The 22,293-nt window shown below is 44.1% G+C and overlaps 1 protein-coding gene across 1 annotated transcript; it reads left to right on the top strand.

Annotated features, from left to right (window-relative positions):
- Positions 1–8,319: 8,319 nt before the first annotated feature.
- On the top strand, positions 8,320–20,711 carry fbxw2 (F-box and WD repeat domain containing 2; the record flags this gene model as incomplete). Its single annotated transcript, XM_079257233.1, has 7 exons — positions 8,320–8,586; positions 11,741–11,963; positions 12,179–12,373; positions 16,058–16,191; positions 16,276–16,362; positions 17,124–17,293; positions 19,604–20,711. The coding sequence occupies 7 exons, from the start codon at positions 8,320–8,322 to the stop codon at positions 19,890–19,892; spliced, it is 1,365 nt and encodes a 454-aa protein (XP_079113359.1). The 3' UTR covers positions 19,893–20,711.
- Positions 20,712–22,293: the final 1,582 nt, after the last annotated feature.

The following is a 22,293-nucleotide window of genomic DNA, read 5'->3' as shown; positions in this document are numbered from 1 at the left end:
CAACCAAAACCTGCCGGATACCGGCCCTCAAGGACTGGAGTTTGACACTGAAACTGGTAGAAATGACACCAACACAGTCCTAGGAATCAGTGATGTTGGCCTATTAGTGCAAAGCCATAGAAATAAGAAACATAGACCTGGTCTGAGGAATTAGTAAAGTAATCGTTGGAATAAATGAAATCATTCTCAAAAGTATTAACACAGACTTATTAGTATAGTCCTTGGAATGAATACCGCAGGCCTGTTGGTGACATAGAGGAAGGAATTACTGACATAAACATAGTCCTAGGACCTGGCAACGTGGTTCTAGGAGTTAGTAATGTACATCTTGAAATTAACAAATAGTAACCTAGTTCTAGAGATTAGTAAACTAGTTCTATAAATTAGAGACTTTGTCCTATAATTTAGTACAACAGTCCTATGAATTACTCACCACCTCCCAGCCCGTGGTCTCACCATCCCCGGGAGGGGCAGTAGGAGTTGGGTGCAGTGTGAACTGGGTAGCGGCCGAATGCGGGGGACCCTGGCGGTCCAATCCCCCAATAGCTGGGGAAGTGGAACATCACCTCTCTGGTGGGGAAGGAGCCTGAGCTGGGGTGTGAGGCTGAGCGGTTCCGGCTAGATGTAGCTGGACTCACCGCGACGCGTGGCTTGGGATCTGGAACCAGTATCCTCGAGACGGGCAGGACCTTCTTCCATTCTGGAGTTGCTCCCAGTGAAAGTGGGTGTTGAAAAGGTAGCCTCCCTCTGCCTTTGGGTGGGGGTGGGCGGCGGGTCGTGACTGGTGATTGTGCGAATGCACTGAACAGAAGCCCGGAGTACGGACCCTTTTTGGAGTCCATAGAGGGAATGTCTGAGCAGAAGAGTGTCCATATGTCCACTTGGCACCAGGACACGCACTTTCCTTCGACGCCGTCATAAAGTCGCTTGTCTGTTCCTGTTTTTATCATTTGAGGAACATTGCCAAGCTGAGACCAATTGTTTCTTCATCGGAGTTGGAAATGATCGTTCATTCCTTCATCTCCACCCGGCGCGACGGCTGTAATTCTACCTTTACCTGCCTAAACAACAAATCATTGGGCCATCTTCAGGTTGTACAGAATGCCGCTGCGAGGCTTCTTATTAGATCATCTAAATTCATCCCCGTCACTCTGCTTCTTATCCAGCTTGACTGGCTCCCCATTACTTCATTCATTCACTCATTTTCCTAACCGCTTAATCCAATTCAGGGTCGCAGGGAAGCTGGAGCCTATCCCAGCAGTCTTAGGGCAAAAGGCGGGGTACACCCTGGACAGCTCGCCAGTCCATCACAGGACTCCCCATTACTTATAGAGTACAATTCAAAATCCTGGTTTTAACATATAGAGCCCTACATAACCAATCGCCTGGCTATATTAGAGACCTTTTAACGCAGGTCTCTGAGATCTGCTGACCAGGGTCTGCAGGCGGTTTCACATACGCTGTTTAAAACAAAAGACATGAGAAGAGTTCGCCGAGGCCGTGGGGAACAGCTTCATGGAGATTCTGGTCCTTCAGCAGGAGGGGGAAGCAGGGCTCCGTCAACACAGTGTACAGTGGGGATGGGGGCAGCTGACCTTGACTCGGGACGTTGTGGGTGGTATACTTTGTAGACCTCCTCAATCCTACCAACATGTCTTCCAGTGAGGAAGCGCTGGGGGACTCAGGGGTGGACTCTCCTATCTCTGGGGATGAGGTCACTGAGGTGGTTAAAAAGCTCCTTGGCGGCAAGGCCCCGGTGATGGATGAGATCCGCCCGGAGTTTCTTAAGGCTCTGGATGCTGTGGGGCTGTCGCCTGGGATCATGTCCTGGCTGACACGCATCCGCAGAATGTAGTAATAATATGATTTTCACTCCACAAAATCTGATCTATGCAGATGATCATTAAAATATTCAACATGACCCATGTGAGGAAGAAAGGAGTTTTTGCCTTTGTCGCCTCGTGCAGCTCAGGATGGAGGACTGGATTTCATGCAATCTGTTGGTTTTCCTTAACGAGGCTGTTCATTATGAATTGGCTCGTATTGTCGTGTCTGTAAAGCAGGGGTGCCCAAGTCCGGTCCTGGAGATCTACCATCCTGTTGTTTTTAGGTGCAACCCTTCTCCAACACACCTGAATCAGATAAGTGTCTCGTTAGCAGGTCTCTGAGGAGCTGAATGACATGCAGAAGAGGAATTCAGCCATTTAACTCAGCGGGACAGGGGTTGCATCTAAAGGTTGCAGGATGGTAGATCTCCAGGACTGGACTTGGGCACCCCTGCTGTGAAGTGTCCTGACATGACAGTGTTGTGAAGCAGCGCTGTGCAAATCAAGCAAAAATTAATTATTTTTTAGGTTTTAACGACTATTCATTCTTACGTAGGCGACTGTGTATTCCGTCCAGTCATTTTCTTTTACTCACTTTTTCCAAAGCAGAACAACAGGAAGCTGGAACCAATCCCAGACCCTACCAGCCGAAAGCAAGGTCCACCTGGACAGGTCACCATCCATAGCAGGTCCAACGCAGGAGACAAACAACCACGCACATGCTCACGCTTCGTCTTTGGCTATCAGTGGAGATAAGATAAGATAAGATCTATACATGTACTACTTGGGGATCAGAAACAAATCGTAAAAGAAAAGGCCTACATATAAAAACTGTGGAACTTTTTTTTTTAAAGTTCACTATTTAGAATAGAAATCTATATTAATCTGAGCTCCACTGATGATAACATTTTATTGTCTAACTGGATAAACATTCACAGAGTTGACTGAATCAGTTCAAAGCAGATCTGAGATTTTCAGGTCCTTCATTTCTGTCCATTACAAGTAAAAAGCATTACAAACTTTATTTGTTTTTGTTAAACAAAAAACTTTATGGAACATTTGAAAACTCTAAACAAATGCACACATTTACAGAATTATGTTTCAGTGGGGTGGAAAAAACAGATTTAACGGATTAACCAAGCTATTTTATGATTTGTATCAAATGATAATTTTCTTTAGCTCTCAAGCCAAACGCTTACTAAAAGTAGAGAAAAAAGTCAATAAAATTAAATACAAAGGCGATAGTTTTAATTTATTCTCAAACACACTCGACGAAACTCAATTAAACAATAATCTATGTCTTGAGAATCACCAACAGTATAATCTATTATTAAATTTTAGTCTCATAAACTCGATAATTAGACAGAACAAATAAAAACCCAAAGATGTACCTCTAAATCTGGAGGAATTTAATAAGAGGCGTTTTTAGCATTATAATATTGAAAAACTATGTAAAGGTGAAAATCTGTGTGTGCTTGCCATCTAGAGTTTTTATGTCTACACTACACGTCGAGCTTACTCCGGCATTAAGGAGCTATTTGTCGTTATTTAACGAAGTTAAAAAGAAAGATTCAGAGGCAGCTCGTGAGGTTTGGTGTACAAATGGGCAGATCTTTCATTGGGACGCAGGTATGCACGAGCTTCTGCACGAGACATGAAAAACACCGGGACCAAAGCCAGCCCGGGCCATTTCTTTTACACATGTTTCCGCCGTTCCACATTTAGAGCGACACCGGAAGTCATGGCGCTACTAGTTCATTTCATCCCGTAGGATTGTCTTACAGACAGGGAGGTCAGCAATAAGAGAGAAACATGGAGGCTTAAAACATGGCCTGTAAATATGAAGAATATGAGAATTTAATATTTACATATACTAAGCGATGACATAAGAGATTTTGTCATTGTATTTTATTTTTGTTTGTTTATAGGGGGGTGAGTTAATTTATGATGACTCCTGTAAGAACTTACGGAGGGTTTACAACGCACATCTTCAGAGACGTTTCCATTATCGTCTGGTCTTCATGCTGGCAGAAGCTGCTATCCTTCTCCTCTTTTCTACACATATTCTGCATTTAAACATGTAAACGAGACTCCTCCATCAGAAGCATGTAATTTAAAATAAGGAGAAGTAAAAGCTACGAAGCTACATGGACAATCTCAACTAATGAGTTCAGGACAGGTTAGCTTCCTGTAGCTAACTCCGCTATGTGAACTAACTCAACCAGGTGGAAAACATCCCTGCAACTCACCGGTTGGTAAACATCTTCTTCTGGTTTTTACCGTCTCTTTATCGTATATTAGTGTGCTTCTAATATATAATGAATGCAGCTAACCTGCTATGACTGTAGCATCTGTAAACCTGCATTAAATCCTTTGGTTTTTGTGAGTACCAACATGTTTCCCATCAGGGTTCTGATCCATGTAGACATACCTGGTGTTAGATCCTACCAGGGGACAGTCTGTAAGATGCAACATGATGCATCTTTTTCTGGATGACCAGGGTTTTTTATTAACACCCTCAGATATTCAGGCTTATTTTGTCTGTCAGGACCTGCAGAGGTAGCCTCAGCTGTCTTATAGCAGGTAAACACACCTTTTTATTTGTCTCTACGACATGATGGATGGCTGATTCACACATCTAATACAATACAATACAACTTTATTGATTAGGGCTCTGATGATACACTTTTGTCCCGATTCGATTACGATTTTTTTGGGTGCCGATTTGATTTAAATTGCGATTCTCACAATTCTTCGATATTGCTTATTTTTGTAGTTTAAAAACAAAATAAATGTACAAAACTTTTTTTTTTGTTTTGCTGGTTATTTTTCTTGATTTGAATTAGGAAAAAATGACACAGTAGTCAGACCATCATTCTGCTGCTATAACGCCCAAGAAGACAAGTTAAAAGATTAATAAAAACAAACAAAAAAAAAAGACAAAAATTTAATTATGGATTATATTTATTTGTTTGGGGAAAAGAATAGATTTTTTTAATTTAAAAAAAATCGATTATGAAATTATGAAGCAAATAAAATCCCGATTTCCAATTTTTCGATTCGATTTTCCCACCCATATTATTTATAAGGCACTTTAAAAACATACATTTGGACAACTTAAAAATAAAAATACAGACGTATAAAAACAATTAAAAAAAAAAAAGTAATCAAATTAAAACAATCAAAATAAAATCCGATCTAAAAAGTCAACTTATTAAAAAACCAGGTGAAAGAAATGGGTCTTCAGATTTAAAAGCAGATATAGTGGAGGCCTGTCTAACGTGGAAAGCAGGGGTGTCAAACTCCGGTCCTCGAGGGCCGGGATCTGGCAGGTTTTTATAGTTTCCTTCTACCAACATAAATCAAATGGACCAAGCCGCATCTTGTCAACCTATTTAGGAATTTCGGTCAGGTGTGTTGGAGCATGAAGACAATAAAAACCTGCAGGACTCTGGCCCTTGAGGACTGGAGTTTGACACCTTTTGGTGTAAAGGAAGCTCATTCCACAGTTTAGGTGCTGCCACCACAAAGGCCCGGTCCCCTCTGAGCTTCCCTTTTCCAAATGTGAGATTAAAATATCATGATGGACCGTATCAAACGCAGCAGTTAAGTCCAGTAAAATAAGGATCACACAGTCGCATGATAAAAGAATATCATTAAAAACTCAGAGAAGTGCTGATTCAGTCCTGTGCTTTAAAACCTGACTGGAAAGTCTCAAGAACACCAAGCTCCTGTAGGTGAATTATTATCTGATTATAAACAATTTCCAAGGTTTTAGATGAAAAAAGGCAATTTGGAAATCGGCCTGAAGTTTACATCAAGCCCCATTTCAAATGAAACGGATCCAACAGCCTTTGAACAGTGACTCATTAATGAGTCAGGTGTGTTGGAGCAAGGACACATTGAAAACCTGTAGCACTGAACATCCCTGCTGTATATGGAGGTGTAGCTCATGGACTGGATAGAAAGTTCTGTTTTTATTAAGGGTGGAAAATCGCATAAAAAAAAAAAAAAATAGAATATCAGGATTTTTTGCTTCACAATTTTAAAATAGATTTTTTTTTTTGTTTAAAAAAATCTATTTTATTTCAAATAAATAAAAATAATCCACTGTAATTTTTATTCTTTTCTACAGTCATTTATCAGACACTTTTATCCAAAGCAACTTACATACGTCCTCATATGCCGATAGGCGCATCTGGGGGGTAACTTGGGGCTTAGCGTCTTGCCCAAGGACACTTCGGCACATATTCAGGAGAAGCCTGGAATCGATCTCCCAAATTTTTGTCATTTTTATTGATCTTTTTACTCGTCTTCTTGGGCGTTAAAGCAGCAGAATGATGGTCCGGCTACTGGGTTGTTCTCTTCTAATTGAAATCAGGAAAAATGACGAACAAACAGTTTTGTACGTCTTATTTTGTTTTTAGTTGACAAAAATCAGCAACATTTGAGAATCGCAGTTTAAATAGAAATCGGCACCAAAAAAATCCGAATCGAATCGGGAAAAAAGCATATCGTCACTGTATTCATACTATATACACTTATATTTACATATAAAGTTATTTTTCTGCCTCCAGTATGAAATAAAATAACCCAAATAATTGAAGTATATCTTCCAAACTTCCAGGACTGTAAGTATAATCCTGGTGTCTACAGAAAGCTGAAACACATGAGATTCCTACAGAATCTAAATATGTGTCACTGTGTTGGTAAGAATTCACCTGGAACTCAGTAGAAATCTGCAAATGTTATTTATTCCTAAATGAAAACCAGAAGATGGCTGATTCCTCATCTAGGAATGAGTAAAGTCATGTGGAGGAACGGTTCTATAGAAGACGGTAGAAAGTTGAGTTTTATAGTTTTCTAGATGTTTAATAGAGATTTTACCAGATAAATATATCAGGAAGTCTGCTGCTGCTGCTGCTGCTGCTGATGATGATGATGATGATGGACGCCTCTATCAACGGGTGGTCAGGAGAATCCTGGATGGACCTCACATTTCCCAGAGAAGCAACGTGAATGTCAGAAAGACGTGAAACCCAAGATAGTTTACGATAGGAAGAGAGAATACGTTACTATAAAACCCCCTTCAGTCTAGCAGGACCCTCATCTCCATGGAAACTAGCACAACCCACATCTCCATGGAAACTAGCAGGACCTTCATGATTCATTTCAGAGTCATAGGAGACACATTAGCAGAGCTGGAACTTTTCACTACAAACACAAACTACAGTAGGACATGATTTATGATCAGGTTGCTAACGGACGTCTCGTTTCTGTCCCACAGTGACCAGACGGACGTCTCTGTCCCACAGTGACCAGACGGACGTTTCTGTCCCACAGTGACCAGACGGACGTTTCTGTCCCACAGTGACCAGACGGACGTTTCTGTCCCACAGTGACCAGAAAGACGTTTCTGTCCCACAGTGACCAGACGGACGTCTCGTTTCTGTCCCACAGTGACCAGAAAGACGTTTCTGTCCCACAGTGACCAGACGGACGTCTCGTTTCTGTCCCACAGTGACCAGACGGACGTCTCGTTTCTGTCCCACAGTGACCAGACGGACGTCTCGTTTCTGTCCCACAGTGACCAGACGGACGTCTCGTTTCTGTCCCACAGTGACCAGACGGACGTCTCGTTTCTGTCCCACAGTGACCAGACGGACGTTTCTGTCCCACAGTGACCAGAAAGACGTTTCTGTCCCACAGTGACCAGACGGACGTCTCGTTTCTGTCCCACAGTGACCAGACGGACGTCTCGTTTCTGTCCCACAGTGACCAGACGGACGTCTCGTTTCTGTCCCACAGTGACCAGACGGACGTCTCGTTTCTGTCCCACAGTGACCAGACGGACGTTTCTGTCCCACAGTGACCAGACGGACGTTTCTGTCCCACAGTGACCAGACGGACGTCTCGTTTCTGTCCCACAGTGACCAGACGGACGTCTTTGTAACCTGCAGAGTCTCTGTTTTCATATGACGCTGTGCTTGAGAGGAGAAATGATCTGAAGTGGGCAGTGATGTCCTCGTGTCTTTCTTCCATCCTCCATCCAGTGTTCGCCGTTTGACCTGTCTTTATTCGGCTTTTAGTTGATATTCTCAGTCATGTTGCTATGCTACGTGTTAGCATCGCTGCTTCCTGCAAACATCTTCTGTACTGAAGGATCTCATGCTGCGTCCTGCAGGCAGTAAGAAGTTAAACACACTACCTTCAGAAGGTATAAAGACAACAGCAGTGGAGCTATTGATCATCTAGGCTTCCTAGATTCATCTCTTATTTGCTCACTTAAGGTTTGTTCAACACCTGCTCATATGTGACTCAGGTGCAGCAGAAAAGTGTTGAATCAGACCTGCTTTAAAGTCCTTCAAGCAGATGTTTCTCCTCAGTCTGTCATCCATAAACAGACAGAATATAGTCCTAGCATTCACACACCTGTATCTGTGTTTCCCTTTCCGCTCCGCTTGCAGGTGTTGCAGGTCGCTCTCATGAGCCCATGGACAAGACGGCCTATGAGAGATGGCTGGAGTCAGTCTCCACCACCTTCCTTTCTCTAAATGACCAGCAGCGGAACCAGTCCCTGGACCACCTCATATCTTTAAGCGGTGCTGCTCAGCTGCGTCATCTGTCCAATGGTCTGGAGACGCTGCTGAAACGGGACTTTCTGCGCCTCCTTCCTCTGGAGCTGGCCTTCTACCTGCTGCGCTGGCTGGATCCTCAGACCCTGCTCACCTGCTGCCTGGTGTGCAAGCAGTGGAATAAGGTAAACCCCCCCCGAACGTCACTCCGTCAAACTGTTGAATCTTAGTAACGACTCTGACGTGATGACAGATGATAAACTCTTCTTCTTCCAGATGATAAACTCTTCTTCTTCCAGATGATAAACTCTTCTTCTTCCAGATGATAAACTTCTTCTTCTTCCAGATGATAAACTCTTCTTCTTCCAGATGATAAACTCTTCTTCTTCCAGATGATAAACTTCTTCTTCTTCCAGATGATAAACTTCTTCTTCCAGATGATAAACTCTTCTTCTTCCAGATGATAAACTCTTCTTCTTCCAGATGATAAACTCTTCTTCTTCCAGATGATAAACTCTTCTTCTTCCAGATGATAAACTCTTCTTCTTCCAGATGATAAACTCTTCTTCCTCCAGATGATAAACTTCTTCCAGATGATAAACTTCTTCTTCCTCCAGATGATAAACTTCTTCTTCCTCCAGATGATAAACTTCTTCTTCTTCCAGATGATAAACTTCTTCTTCCTCCAGATGATAAACTTCTTCTTCTTCCAGATGATAAACTCTTCTTCTTCCAGATGATAAACTTCTTCTTCTTCCAGATGATAAACTTCTTCTTCTTCCAGATGATAAACTTCTTCTTCTTCCAGATGATAAACTCTTCTTCTTCCAGATGATAAACTTCTTCTTCTTCCAGATGATAAACTCTTCTTCTTCCAGATGATAAACTCTTCTTCTTCCAGATGATAAACTCTTCTTCTTCCAGATGATAAACTTCTTCTTCTTCCAGATGATAAACTCTTCTTCTTCCAGATGATAAACTCTTCTTCTTCCAGATGATAAACTTCTTCTTCTTCCAGATGATAAACTTCTTCTTCCAGATGATAAACTCTTCTTCTTCCAGATGATAAACTCTTCTTCTTCCAGATGATAAACTCTTCTTCTTCCAGATGATAAACTCTTCTTCTTCCAGATGATAAACTCTTCTTCTTCCAGATGATAAACTCTTCTTCTTCCAGATGATAAACTCTTCTTCCTCCAGATGATAAACTTCTTCCAGATGATAAACTTCTTCTTCCTCCAGATGATAAACTTCTTCTTCTTCCAGATGATAAACTTCTTCTTCCTCCAGATGATAAACTTCTTCTTCTTCCAGATGATAAACTCTTCTTCTTCCAGATGATAAACTTCTTCTTCTTCCAGATGATAAACTTCTTCTTCTTCCAGATGATAAACTTCTTCTTCTTCCAGATGATAAACTCTTCTTCTTCCAGATGATAAACTTCTTCTTCTTCCAGATGATAAACTTCTTCTTCTTCCAGATGATAAACTCTTCTTCTTCCAGATGATAAACTCTTCTTCTTCCAGATGATAAACTCTTCTTCTTCCAGATGATAAACTTCTTCTTCTTCCAGATGATAAACTTCTTCTTCTTCCAGATGATAAACTTCTTCTTCTTCCAGATGATAAACTTCTTCTTCTTCCAGATGATAAACTCTTCTTCTTCCAGATGATAAACTTCTTCTTCTTCCAGATGATAAACTTCTTCTTCTTCCAGATGATAAACTTCTTCTTCTTCCAGATGATAAACTTCTTCTTCTTCCAGATGATAAACTTCTTCTTCTTCCAGATGATAAACTTCTTCTTCTTCCAGATGATAAACTTCTTCTTCTTCCAGATGATAAACTTCTTCTTCTTCCAGATGATAAACTTCTTCTTCTTCCAGATGATAAACTTCTTCTTCTTCCAGATGATAAACTCTTCTTCTTCCAGATGATAAACTTCTTCTTCTTCCAGATGATAAACTTCTTCTTCTTCCAGATGATAAACTCTTCTTCTTCCAGATGATAAACTTCTTCTTCCTCCAGATGATAAACTCTTCTTCTTCCAGATGATAAACTCTTCTTCTTCCAGATGATAAACTTCTTCTTCCTCCAGATGATAAACTCTTCTTCTTCCAGATGATAAACTCTTCTTCTTCCAGATGATAAACTTCTTCTTCTTCCAGATGATAAACTTCTTCTTCTTCCAGATGATAAACTCTTCTTCTTCCAGATGATAAACTTCTTCTTCCAGATGATAAACTTCTTCTTCCTCCAGATGATAAACTCTTCTTCTTCCAGATGATAAACTCTTCTTCCTCCAGATGATAAACTACTTCTTCTTCCAGATGATAAACTTCTTCTTCTTCCAGATGATAAACTTCTTCTTCTTCCAGATGATAAACTTCTTCTTCTTCCAGATGATAAACTCTTCTTCTTCCAGATGATAAACTTCTTCTTCTTCCAGATGATAAACTCTTCTTCTTCCAGATGATAAACTCTTCTTCTTCCAGATGATAAACTCTTCTTCTTCCAGATGATAAACTCTTCTTCTTCCAGATGATAAACTTCTTCTTCCAGATGATAAACTTCTTCTTCTTCCAGATGATAAACTTCTTCTTCTTCCAGATGATAAACTTCTTCTTCTTCCAGATGATAAACTCTTCTTCTTCCAGATGATAAACTTCTTCTTCTTCCAGATGATAAACTTCTTCTTCCAGATGATAAACTTCTTCTTCCAGATGATAAACTTCTTCTTCTTCCAGATGATAAACTTCTTCTTCCAGATGATAAACTTCTTCTTCCAGATGATAAACTTCTTCTTCTTCCAGATGATAAACTTCTTCTTCTTCCAGATGATAAACTTCTTCTTCCTCCAGATGATAAACTTCTTCCAGATGATAAACTCTTCTTCTTCCAGATGATAAACTTCTTCTTCTTCCAGATGATAAACTTCTTCTTCTTCCAGATGATAAACTCTTCTTCCTCCAGATGATAAACTTCTTCCAGATGATAAACTCTTCTTCTTCCAGATGATAAACTTCTTCTTCTTCCAGATGATAAACTTCTTCTTCTTCCCGATGATAAACTCTTCTTCTTCCAGATGATAAACTCTTCTTCCTCCAGATGATAAACTTCTTCTTCTTCCAGATGATAAACTTCTTCCAGATGATAAACTCTTCTTCTTCCAGATGATAAACTTCTTCTTCTTCCAGATGATAAACTTCTTCTTCTTCCAGATGATAAACTTCTTCTTCTTCCAGATGATAAAATTATTCTTCTTCCAGATGATAAACTTCTTCTTCTTCCAGATGATAAACTTCTTCTTCTTCCAGATGATAAACTTCTTCTTCTTCCAGATGATAAACTCGTGTCCGGAGGTGTGGCAGGGAGTGTGTCGGGAGCTGGGTTGGAGGATCGACGAGTCCATTCAGGATGCATCCCACTGGAAGGGGGTCTACCTAAAAGCTAAACTGCGCATGATGCAGCTGAAGGATCAGGAGGCCTTTGAGACGTCATCACTGATTGGCCACAGCGCTCGTGTATACGCCCTCTATTACAAGGACGGCCTCCTCTGCACAGGTACGCCGTGGTAGAAGTCTCTAGAAGGCAGCAGTCCTCTGAGCTTTATGGCACCAGAACCATGATGGGTTCTGGTTTACATGTGTTAAATCTTCCTGTACTGCCAGTGAAGCTGGAAACGGTGGGAACTGGCCGGAATGGTCAAAAGTCCAGCTGCAGGAGGAAGAAAACACTCCACAAAGTCAGAAATCTGCACCTCATGTGATGTTTTTCAGGATCTGACGACCTTTCGGCCAAATTATGGGATGTGCGCACTGGACAGTGTATTTATGGGATTCAGACACACACCTGCGCCACAGTCAAGTTTGATGAACAGAAGCTGGTGACCGGGTCCTTCGATAACACCATTGCATGCTGGGAGTGGAGCACGGGGGCTAAAATCCAGCAGTTCCGGGGTCACACGGGAGCAGGTCAGTCCACGTCCCAGAGAATGCCCCCCCCCCCCCCCCCCCCCCCCCACACACACACACACACACACACACACACACACACACACACACACACATATAATCTAAAGTTTATTTGACTTCATTTTATTTTTTAATTATTCTATTTAATATAGTTTATTTTACTTTGTTTAGTTTTTATTTTATTTATTTATTTTTTCTCTGGAGTTTTAACTCCCTCTTTCTGCATCACGACCTGGTTGAGATTTTGGGAATTTAACTGTTAGATTGTGACAGAACAACAATAATCCTTTAATGAAAGATGATGAGGATGAAGATGAGGAGGAGGAGGAGGAGGAGGAGGATGAGGAGGATGATGAGGAGGAGGAGGATGATGAGGAGGAGGAGGATGATGATGAGGAGAATGATGATGAGGAGGATGAGGATGTGAGGAGGATGAGGATGATGAGGAGGAGAATGATGGTGAGGATGATGAGGATGATAATGAGGAGGAGGATGAAGATGATGAGGATGATGAGGATGAGGCCGATGATGAGGAGGATGATGAGGAGGAGGAGGATGATGATGAGGATGATGATGAGGATGAGGATGATGAGAAGGAGGAGGATGATGATGATGAGGATGATGAGAAGGAGGAGGAGGATGATGATGAAGAGGAGGATGATGAGGAGGAGGATGATGATGAGGATGAGGATGATGAGAAGGAGGAGGAGGATGAGGAGGAGGATTAGGATGATAATGATGATGAGGAGGAGGATGATGATGAGGATGATGAGAAGGAGGAGGATGATGAGGAGGAGGATGATGATGATGAGAAGGAGGAGGATGATGATGAAGAGGAGGATGATGAGGAGGAGGAGGATGAGGATGATGAGAAGGAGGAGGATGATGATGAGGATGAGGATGATGAGAAGGAGGAGGAGGATGAGGAGGAGGATTAGGATGATAATGATGAGGATGATGATGAGGATGAGGCGGAGGATGAGGATGATGAGGATGAGGCGGAGGATGATGATGAGGAGGATGATGAGGATGAGGCGGATGATGAGGATGAGGCGGATGATGATGAGGATGAGGAGGATGATGAGGATGAGGCGGATGATGAGGATGAGGCGGATGATGATGAGGATGAGGAGGATGATGAGGCGGATGATGAGGATGAGGCGGATGATGATGATGAGGCGGATGATGAGGATGAGGAGGATGAGGATGAGGCGGATGATGAGGATGAGGCGGATGATGATGATGAGGAGGATGAGGATGAGGCGGATGATGAGGAGGATGAGGCGGATGATGAGGAGGATGAGGCGGATGAGGCGGATGATGAGGAGGATGAGGCGGATGATGAGGATGATGATGATGAGGAGGATGAGGATGATGATGATGAGGAGGATGAGGATGAGGCGGATGATGAGGAGGATGAGGCGGATGATGAGGAGGATGAGGCGGATGATGAGGATGAGGATGATGAGGAGGATGAGGATGAGGCGGATGATGATGAGGATGAGGCGGATGATGATGAGGATGAGGCGGATGATGATGAGGATGAGGCGGATGATGAGGATGAGGCGGATGATGAGGATGAGGCGGATGATGAGGATGAGGCGGATGATGAGGATGAGGCGGATGAGGATGAGGCGGATGATGAGGATGAGGCGGATGATGAGGATGAGGCGGATGATGAGGATGAGGCGGATGATGATGATGAGGCGGATGATGATGAGGATGAGGAGGATGATGATGAGGATGAGGCGGATGATGATGAGGATGAGGAGGATGATGAGGATGAGGCGGATGATGATGAGGATGAGGCGGATGATGAGGAGGATGAGGCGGATGATGAGGAGGATGAGGCGGATGATGAGGAGGATGAGGCGGATGATGAGGAGGATGAGGCGGATGGTGAGGAGGATGAGGCGGATGATGAGGAGGATGAGGCGGATGATGAGGAGGATGATGAGGAGGATGAGGCGGATGATGATGATGAGGAGGATGAGGCGGATGATGAGGATGATGATGAGGAGGATGAGGATGAGGCGGATGATGATGAGGATGAGGCGGATGATGATGAGGATGAGGCGGATGATGAGGATGAGGCGGATGATGAGGATGAGGCGGATGAGGATGAGGCGGATGATGATGAGGATGAGGCGGATGATGAGGATGAGGCGGATGATGAGGATGAGGCGGATGATGATGATGAGGAGGATGAGGATGAGGCGGATGATGATGAGGATGAGGAGGATGAGGCGGATGATGATGAGGATGAGGCGGATGAGGAGGATGAGGCGGATGATGATGAGGATGAGGAGGATGATGAGGATGAGGCAGATGATGATGAGGATGAGGCGGATGATGAGGATGAGGCGGATGATGATGATGAGGAGGATGAGGCGGATGATGATGAGGATGAGGCGGATGATGAGGATGAGGCGGATGATGAGGATGAGGAGGATGAGGATGAGGCGGATGATGATGAGGATGAGGAGGATGATGAGGATGAGGAGGATGATGAGGATGAGGAGGATGATGAGGATGAGGCGGATGATGAGGAGGATGATGAGGATGAGGAGGATGATGAGGATGAGGAGGATGATGAGGATGAGGCGGATGATGAGGAGGAGGATGAGGAGAAGGAGAATGAGGATGATGAGGATGAGGCGGATGATGATGAGGAGGATGAGGAGAAGGAGGATGAGGAGGAGGAGGAGGATGATGATGAGGATGAGGCGGATGATGAGGATGATGAGGATGAGGCGGATGATGAGGAGGATGATGAGGATGAGGCGGATGATGATGAGGAGGCGGATGATGAGGATGAGGCGGATGATGATGATGATGATGTGTGTGTTGTCCTAACCAGAGCAGCTGTTGCTTTTTCTCTCGGTCTGTAAATCGACCACACGCTGTGAAAACAAGCGACTGCAGTAGAAATGTTTGTGTCACGTTTTACTGTCAGCAGCTCATTTTTATCTACTTGATATAAAATAATTTTCTTCTTAAATCTCTGCTTTTTTGCTGTTTTCAGGTTTTATGACAAACTTATTTATTTCAAATCATTTCCTGAGATTTAAAAGAATAAAAGAAGATAAAAGGTTTCCTGGTGAAAACAGAAACTTCTGGATGATTCAGACGGTAAAAACAAAGCCATGTTTTCAGCGGACGCTAAAAGATTCTTCCGCTTCAGGATTTTCTGATTTTATTTTCATTAAAACCAGAAATTTTCTGGTAAAAAGAGAGAAAACGTCTGAAGTTGCTGAAATGAAGTGAAAAAAATCCAGATAAATAAAAACGCTGCATGTGTTTATTTATTTATCTCCTGCCTTGCTGTGAAGCCTGTAAATAAATGTTGTCAGGTTAGTTTATAACAATCGTTCTGATTAATCACTTGCAGATGTTGATAGAAAAATTAAAAGGACATAAATCACACGTTATGATCTTCTAGACATTTGCTTCATGTTTTTATCTCAGATATTAAACACACATACACACATACCCTCACCAGTTCTCCCAGTTGTTCCAGTCATTCCCAGCAGATGATCCCGCGGCGACAGTGTTGTCTCTGTGTTTGCAGCCAGATCAGGAACACAGAGATGAACCTGTGTGTGTGTGTGTGTGTGTGTGTGTGTGTGTGTGTGTGTGTGTGTGTGTGTGTGTGTGTGTGTGTGTGTGTGTGTGTTCCCTCAGTCTTCAGTTTGGACTACAACGATGAACTGGATGTCCTGGTCAGCGGTTCTGCAGACTTCTCTGTGAAGATCTGGTCTCTGTCTGCCGGAGCGTGTCTCAACACCTTGACGGGACACACCGAGTGGGTCACCAAGGTCAGCCCTGCTCTCCGGTCCGGCCCACACCAATCCTCGCTGTGATTGGCTGATGCTGAACCTGCTGCTCTGATCTCTCACCAGGTCATCCTGCAGAAGAGTCAAGTAGAGTCTGTGGTCCACCGTCCTGGTGATCATATCCTCCTGAGTGCCGACAAGTATGAAATAAAGGTAACGCTGCCGCTGTAGGTGTGTGTGCTGCAGATGGAGGTGTGTGTGCTGCAGATGGAGGTGTGTGTGCTGCAGATGGAGGTGTGTGTGCTGCTGCAGATGGAGGTGTGTGTGCTGCTGCAGATGGAGGTGTGTGTGCTGCAGATGGAGGTGTGTGTGCTGCAGATGGAGGTGTGTGTGCTGCAGATGGAGGTGTGTGTGCTGCAGATGGAGGTGTGTGTGCTGCAGATGGAGGTGTGTGTGCTGCTGTAGATGGAGGTGTGTGTGCTGCAGATGGAGGTGTGTGTGCTGCTGTAGATGGAGGTGTGTGTGCTGCAGATGGAGGTGTGTGTGCTGCTGATGGAGGTGTGTGCTGCTGCAGATGGAGGTGTGTGTGCTGCAGATGGAGGTGTGTGTGCTGCTGCAGATGGAGGTGTGTGTGCTGCAGATGGAGGTGTGTGTGCTGCTGTAGATGGAGGTGTGTGTGCTGCAGATGGAGGTGTGTGTGCTGCAGATGGAGGTGTGTGTGCTGCTGCTGATGGAGGTGTGTGTGCTGCTGATGGAGGTGTGTGTGCTGCTGATGGAGGTGTGTGTGCTGCTGATGGAGGTGTGTGTGCTGCTGCAGATGGAGGTGTGTGTGCTGCAGATGGAGGTGTGTGTGCTGCAGATGGAGGTGTGTGTGCTGCTGCAGATGGAGGTGTGTGTGCTGCTGCAGATGGAGGTGTGTGTGCTGCTGCAGATGGAGGTGTGTGTGCTGCTGATGGACTCTGTCTGCTCTGCAGGTTTGGCCTTTAGGCAGAGAAATCAACTGCAAGTGTCTGAAGACGCTGTCGGTGTCGGAGGACCGCAGCATCAGCCTCCAGCCGCGCCTGCAGTTCGACGGACGCTACATCGTCTGCAGCTCCGACCTCGGCGTCTATCAGTGGGACTTCGCCAGTTTTGAGATTCTCAGGTGAGAAATAAGTGGCGGCGTTGCCTGCAAAGTGACGCCTCGTTTATCTGTTTTCAGGGATGATTATGGATGTTAATGACAATAACTATAATAATAACCGTAACACACACAATGCTGCAGCGCGATCTCTTCTACCATCAGCAGTGTGGAACTCTGTTGGGTAAATTGTGATGAATATTTTACCATTTAGGTGATTTTACAGAAGTTTTCCAGCATTTCTGTCCCATCCAGGAGGTTTACAGTCACCATGTTGCTAAGAGACCTCTATGTTCACCTGGATGTGATGATGAAAACACTTCCTGTCAGACTTTCCACCAATCAGAGAGCTTAAACTGACGGTAACGTCCAATCAGGAGCCAAAGATCAACACGAGATCAGAAATTTCTATGTGAGTCTGAAAGGAACAAAGAAATGGTCCTCTGTGGCTGGAATGAAGCCCGGATGATGTTTCACGTGCAGGGCAGCAGGTGGGAAGCAAAAGGAAAATCATTTGTAAATCATATTAATTAAGGCTGCAACGATTTGTCGACACAGTCGACAATGAAAATTCATCGACACGAAATTTCAACGCGTTATAAACGTCCGTAACGCTTTGCTGATAAAACGCTGCTCCAGGCAACTTAACGCCGTTTACCAACCACGGCTTTTCAGACAGAATAAGAACTCTAAACACCAAGCAAACGACGCAAAGCACCACAGGAAGCGTTGGGGGCAGTGTTGTCCTGCAGCGTCTGTTTAAACAACGAAGAAGAAACTGACGGCGGTGCAACCTATTTCCAAAGTTTGGGGATATTTCAGGCTAAACAGTGTCAAACAGGTGAAATGTGTCGTCTTCCACGCAGAGTCGGCGTACCACGGCAGTACAACAGTCATGCATGATCATCTGGAAGGAAAGCAGCCGGAGTCATGGTTTCCAGCATTCTGGATGGCAAAGTTAGCCTTAGCTAAAGTTAGCATTAGCGAGTAGCGATGTGCTGCTGTTACCTCTGCCAAAGAGCTTCTGTTTTTACCGCCGTTTATGTTTGTGTCCAAGATAACTCAGAAAGTTATGGATAGATTTTCATGAAATGTTCAGGAGTTGTTGGAAATGTGAAAAGGAAGAACTGATTTAACTTTGGTGGTGATCCGGATCACTGTTTGGATCCAGGAATCTTTTATTTAAAGGTTTCTTTAACATTGTGAGACAAGGCCATTTGCAGCATTTGTGCACGTAACGAGAATGGTCGGAGCACGAAGAGAAAAAATAAAGGACCAGCTTCCAGCAGCCTGTAAAATTCGGGCTCTGACGATACGCTTTCGTCCTAAATTTTTTGGGTTCTGATTGGATTTGAATTGCAATTCTCATGATTCTTTAATATTGCTGATTTTTGTAGATTAAGAACAAAAAATTTACAAAACTTCTTTATCCTTGTCGTATTTCTTCACTTCAATGAGGAAAAAACAACCCAGGATCCAGACCATCATTCTGCTGCTATAATGTCCAAAAAGACAAGTAAAAAGATCAATAAAAAAAAATAAAAAATAAAAAAAAAAAAAGATGGATGACTTTTATTTATTTGGATTTTAGAAAAAAAAAATCTATTTTAAAATTGTGAAGCAAATAAATCCTGATATTAGATTTTTTTTTTTTTTTTTTTTTTCTTTTTTATTCAATTCCCAATTGATCCAGGTAAAGGAATCATTCCGAATGCTATTATCCAGAATATGAAAAAATTGGAATCATAGGAAAAGGAAGAAATAAATACAATACGGGGAAAACTGTGGCCCATGGTGGAGGTTTGCTTTTCTAATCCTAAAATTTTCTCATTAAATCAGAACAATTGAGCTGAAAAACCTTCTCGGCTTCTAGTTCACCAAGCGTCTCGTGGTGTGCACGTCTAAACCGGATTCCTGGACTTGGATCGAGATGGAGGATGATGATCTGGTCTGAAATACGATGCACACAAAGTAAATACAACATATGAAGTGAAATGTCTACATTCGCACCTGGAAATGAAGTAAAACGGACAACCGGCTTCGTAGCTAGGTTTGGTACCGCCATCGGGAAGGACGAGGTTTATGGACTTAATGTCTTACAGACGCCATTAAACATTGGCGAAAGGTCATTATAATCAAAGAGTCCATTTCTCTGCTTAGTGGTTTTTATGGGTTAAATAAGCTCCTTCCTGCTGGTCCCAGTTGGGTAACAGGTAATGGTTGGTGTGGTGATGAAAGACAACTCAGTGGGCTAAACATTTCTTCTTCTTCTGGTCCAGACTGAGGCGTATCCACAACCAGAACGGCGTCATCTGGTCTTTTTTTCTGTTGCAGGGTAATAAAAATGCCGGACCCAGCCAACCTGTCCCTGCTCAGCTTCGGCGAGGTGTTCGCTCTCCTCTTTGACAACCACTTCCTGTATGTGATGGACCTGAGGACAGAGGCCATCTCAGGCCGCTGGCCTCTGCCGGCCTACAGAAAGTCCAAACGAGGCTCCAGCTTCCTGGCCGGCGTGACGTCGTGGCTCAACGGCCTGGACGGAGGCAATGACTCGGGTCTGGTGTTTGCCACCAGCATGCCGGACCATAGCATTCACTTAGTACTGTGGAAGGAGAACGGGTAGAAGGAGAGAGACTGCGAGTCCTGGACAGTTGGAACATGAGCCGCCACCACATGTACTGGATCATACAACTGCCAAGATGCATCACACATGGACCAAAGGATGTTTTGTCTTCATCTTACAGACCAAAACATCCTCTGAATGAGTCTGAAACGACACAACCATCTCTCGTCTCGGGTTTTAAACCAGAAACATGGAACAAGCCGGATTATGTGCAGCTGGTTTTAATGATTCGGTGCCATCTGTGGTGGAGCTTCTCCCAAACACTGGAGAAGCAGGGTTGCCTTAAATAGCCGCTGGATGAAAGGAGAGCATCTTGTTTTTACAGAAAGGAGGCCGTGAAGATGCTCTCTGATGGCTCGTCTGGAGGAATGTGATGTGCCTTTTCAGTTCCTGTGACACACCCGAGTAACTTTGGCACGTTGACGTGAGCCGATGAGTGCTCTGTAAATCTTTTACGTCCCATTTGTCATGATTTCTGTGCTCACATGCCGTTTCCTAGCTGTCCTCCCGACACGAGCAGCTCACACTGAAGGCCTCACAGCGTTGCACAGCTGAAGGAAAGACGTTTGGTTGCTTTTCTTGCCATAAGATGATGATTTCTGTGAAATGTGCCTCATTATCTGTAAAATGTCCCGACTCTGATTTGTGCTTCTGCAAGCTGAAACTTTGCAGCATACAGAAGGATTTGTGTGCATCAGGAGGCCAATCGCGACTGAACACAATGTATTCATGATCTTCACACCTCGTTTATTACATAACTTCACTCTGCGCACCACAAATAGATTGTTCTTAGTTTAGGTTTTTCAGATCTAATTAATAAACCACCAATAACTTGTACTCTGTCTGTAGCCTGACCACTGGGCGGAAGACACATTAAATACAAGAGGATGAAACAGTGATCCAAGTTTCAAAGAGAAATGTTAAATAAAATGTTTTTATGCATCAGACTTAAACATGTTCAGTGTTCATCTTGACCAGTTCCTCTGCTGCACGTCACAGTTCCAGTCGCCAGTATCTGCTTCCAGTCGCCAGTATCTGCTTCCAGTCGCCAGTATCTGCTTCCAGTCGCCAGTATCTGCTTCCAGTCGCCAGTATCTGCTTCCAGTCGCCAGTATCTGCTTCCAGTCGCCAGTATCTGCTTCCAGTCACCAGTATCTGCTTCCAGTCGCCAGTATCTGCTTCCAGTCGCCAGTATCTGCTTCCAGTCACCAGTATCTGCTTCCAGTCGCCAGTATCTGCTTCCAGTCGCCAGTATCTGCTTCCAGTCGTCAGTATCTGCTTCCAGTCACCTTCATCTGCTTCCAGTCGACAGTATCTGCTTCCAGTCGTCAGTATCTGCTTCCAGTCACCTTCATCTGCTTCCAGTCGCCAGTATCTGCTTCCAGTCGCCAGTATCTGCTTCCAGTCGCCAGTATCTGCTTCCAGTCGCCAGTATCTGCTTCCAGTCGCCAGTATCTGCTTCCAGTCGCCAGTATCTGCTTCCAGTCGCCAGTATCTGCTTCCAGTCACCAGTATCTGCTTCCAGTCGCCTTCATCTGCTTCCAGTCACCAGTATCTGCTTCCAGTCACCAGTATCTGCTTCCAGTCACCAGTATCTGTTTCCAGTCACCAGTATCTGCTTCCAGTCGCCAGTATCTGCTTCCAGTCGCCAGTATCTGCTTCCAGTCGCCAGTATCTGCTTCCAGTCGCCAGTATCTGCTTCCAGTCGCCAGTATCTGTTTCCAGTCACCAGTATCTGCTTCCAGTCACCAGTATCTGCTTCCAGTCACCAGTATCTGCTTCCAGTCACCTTCATCTGCTTCCAGTCACCAGTATCTGCTTCCAGTCACCAGTATCTGCTTCCAGTCGCCAGTATCTGCTTCCAGTCGCCAGTATCTGCTTCCAGTCGCCTTCATCTGCTTCCAGTCGCCTTCATCTGCTTCCAGTCGCCAGTATCTGCTTCCAGTCGCCAGTATCTGCTTCCAGTCGCCAGTATCTGCTTCCAGTCGCCAGTATCTGCTTCCAGTCACCTTCATCTGCTTCCAGTCACCTTCATCTGCTTCCAGTCGCCAGTATCTGCTTCCAGTCGCCAGTATCTGCTTCCAGTCGCCAGTATCTGCTTCCAGTCGCCTTCATCTGCTTCCAGTCGCCTTCATCTGCTTCCAGTCGCCAGTATCTGCTTCCAGTCACCAGTATCTGCTTCCAGTCGCCAGTATCTGCTTCCAGTCGCCAGTATCTGCTTCCAGTCGCCAGTATCTGCTTCCAGTCACCAGTATCTGCTTCCAGTCACCAGTATCTGCTTCCAGTCGCCTTCATCTGCTTCCAGTCACCAGTATCTGCTTCCAGTCGCCAGTATCTGCTTCCAGTCACCTTCATCTGCTTCCAGTCGCCAGTATCTGCTTCCAGTCGCCAGTATCTGCTT

Source organism: Telmatherina bonti (assembly GCF_933228915.1).
Source record: "Telmatherina bonti genome assembly, chromosome: 17".
NCBI classification, from domain to species: Eukaryota; Metazoa; Chordata; class Actinopteri; order Atheriniformes; family Telmatherinidae; genus Telmatherina; species Telmatherina bonti.
Note: the sequence above shows the minus strand (reverse complement) of the source record. Positions and strands in the feature narration are given on the sequence as shown.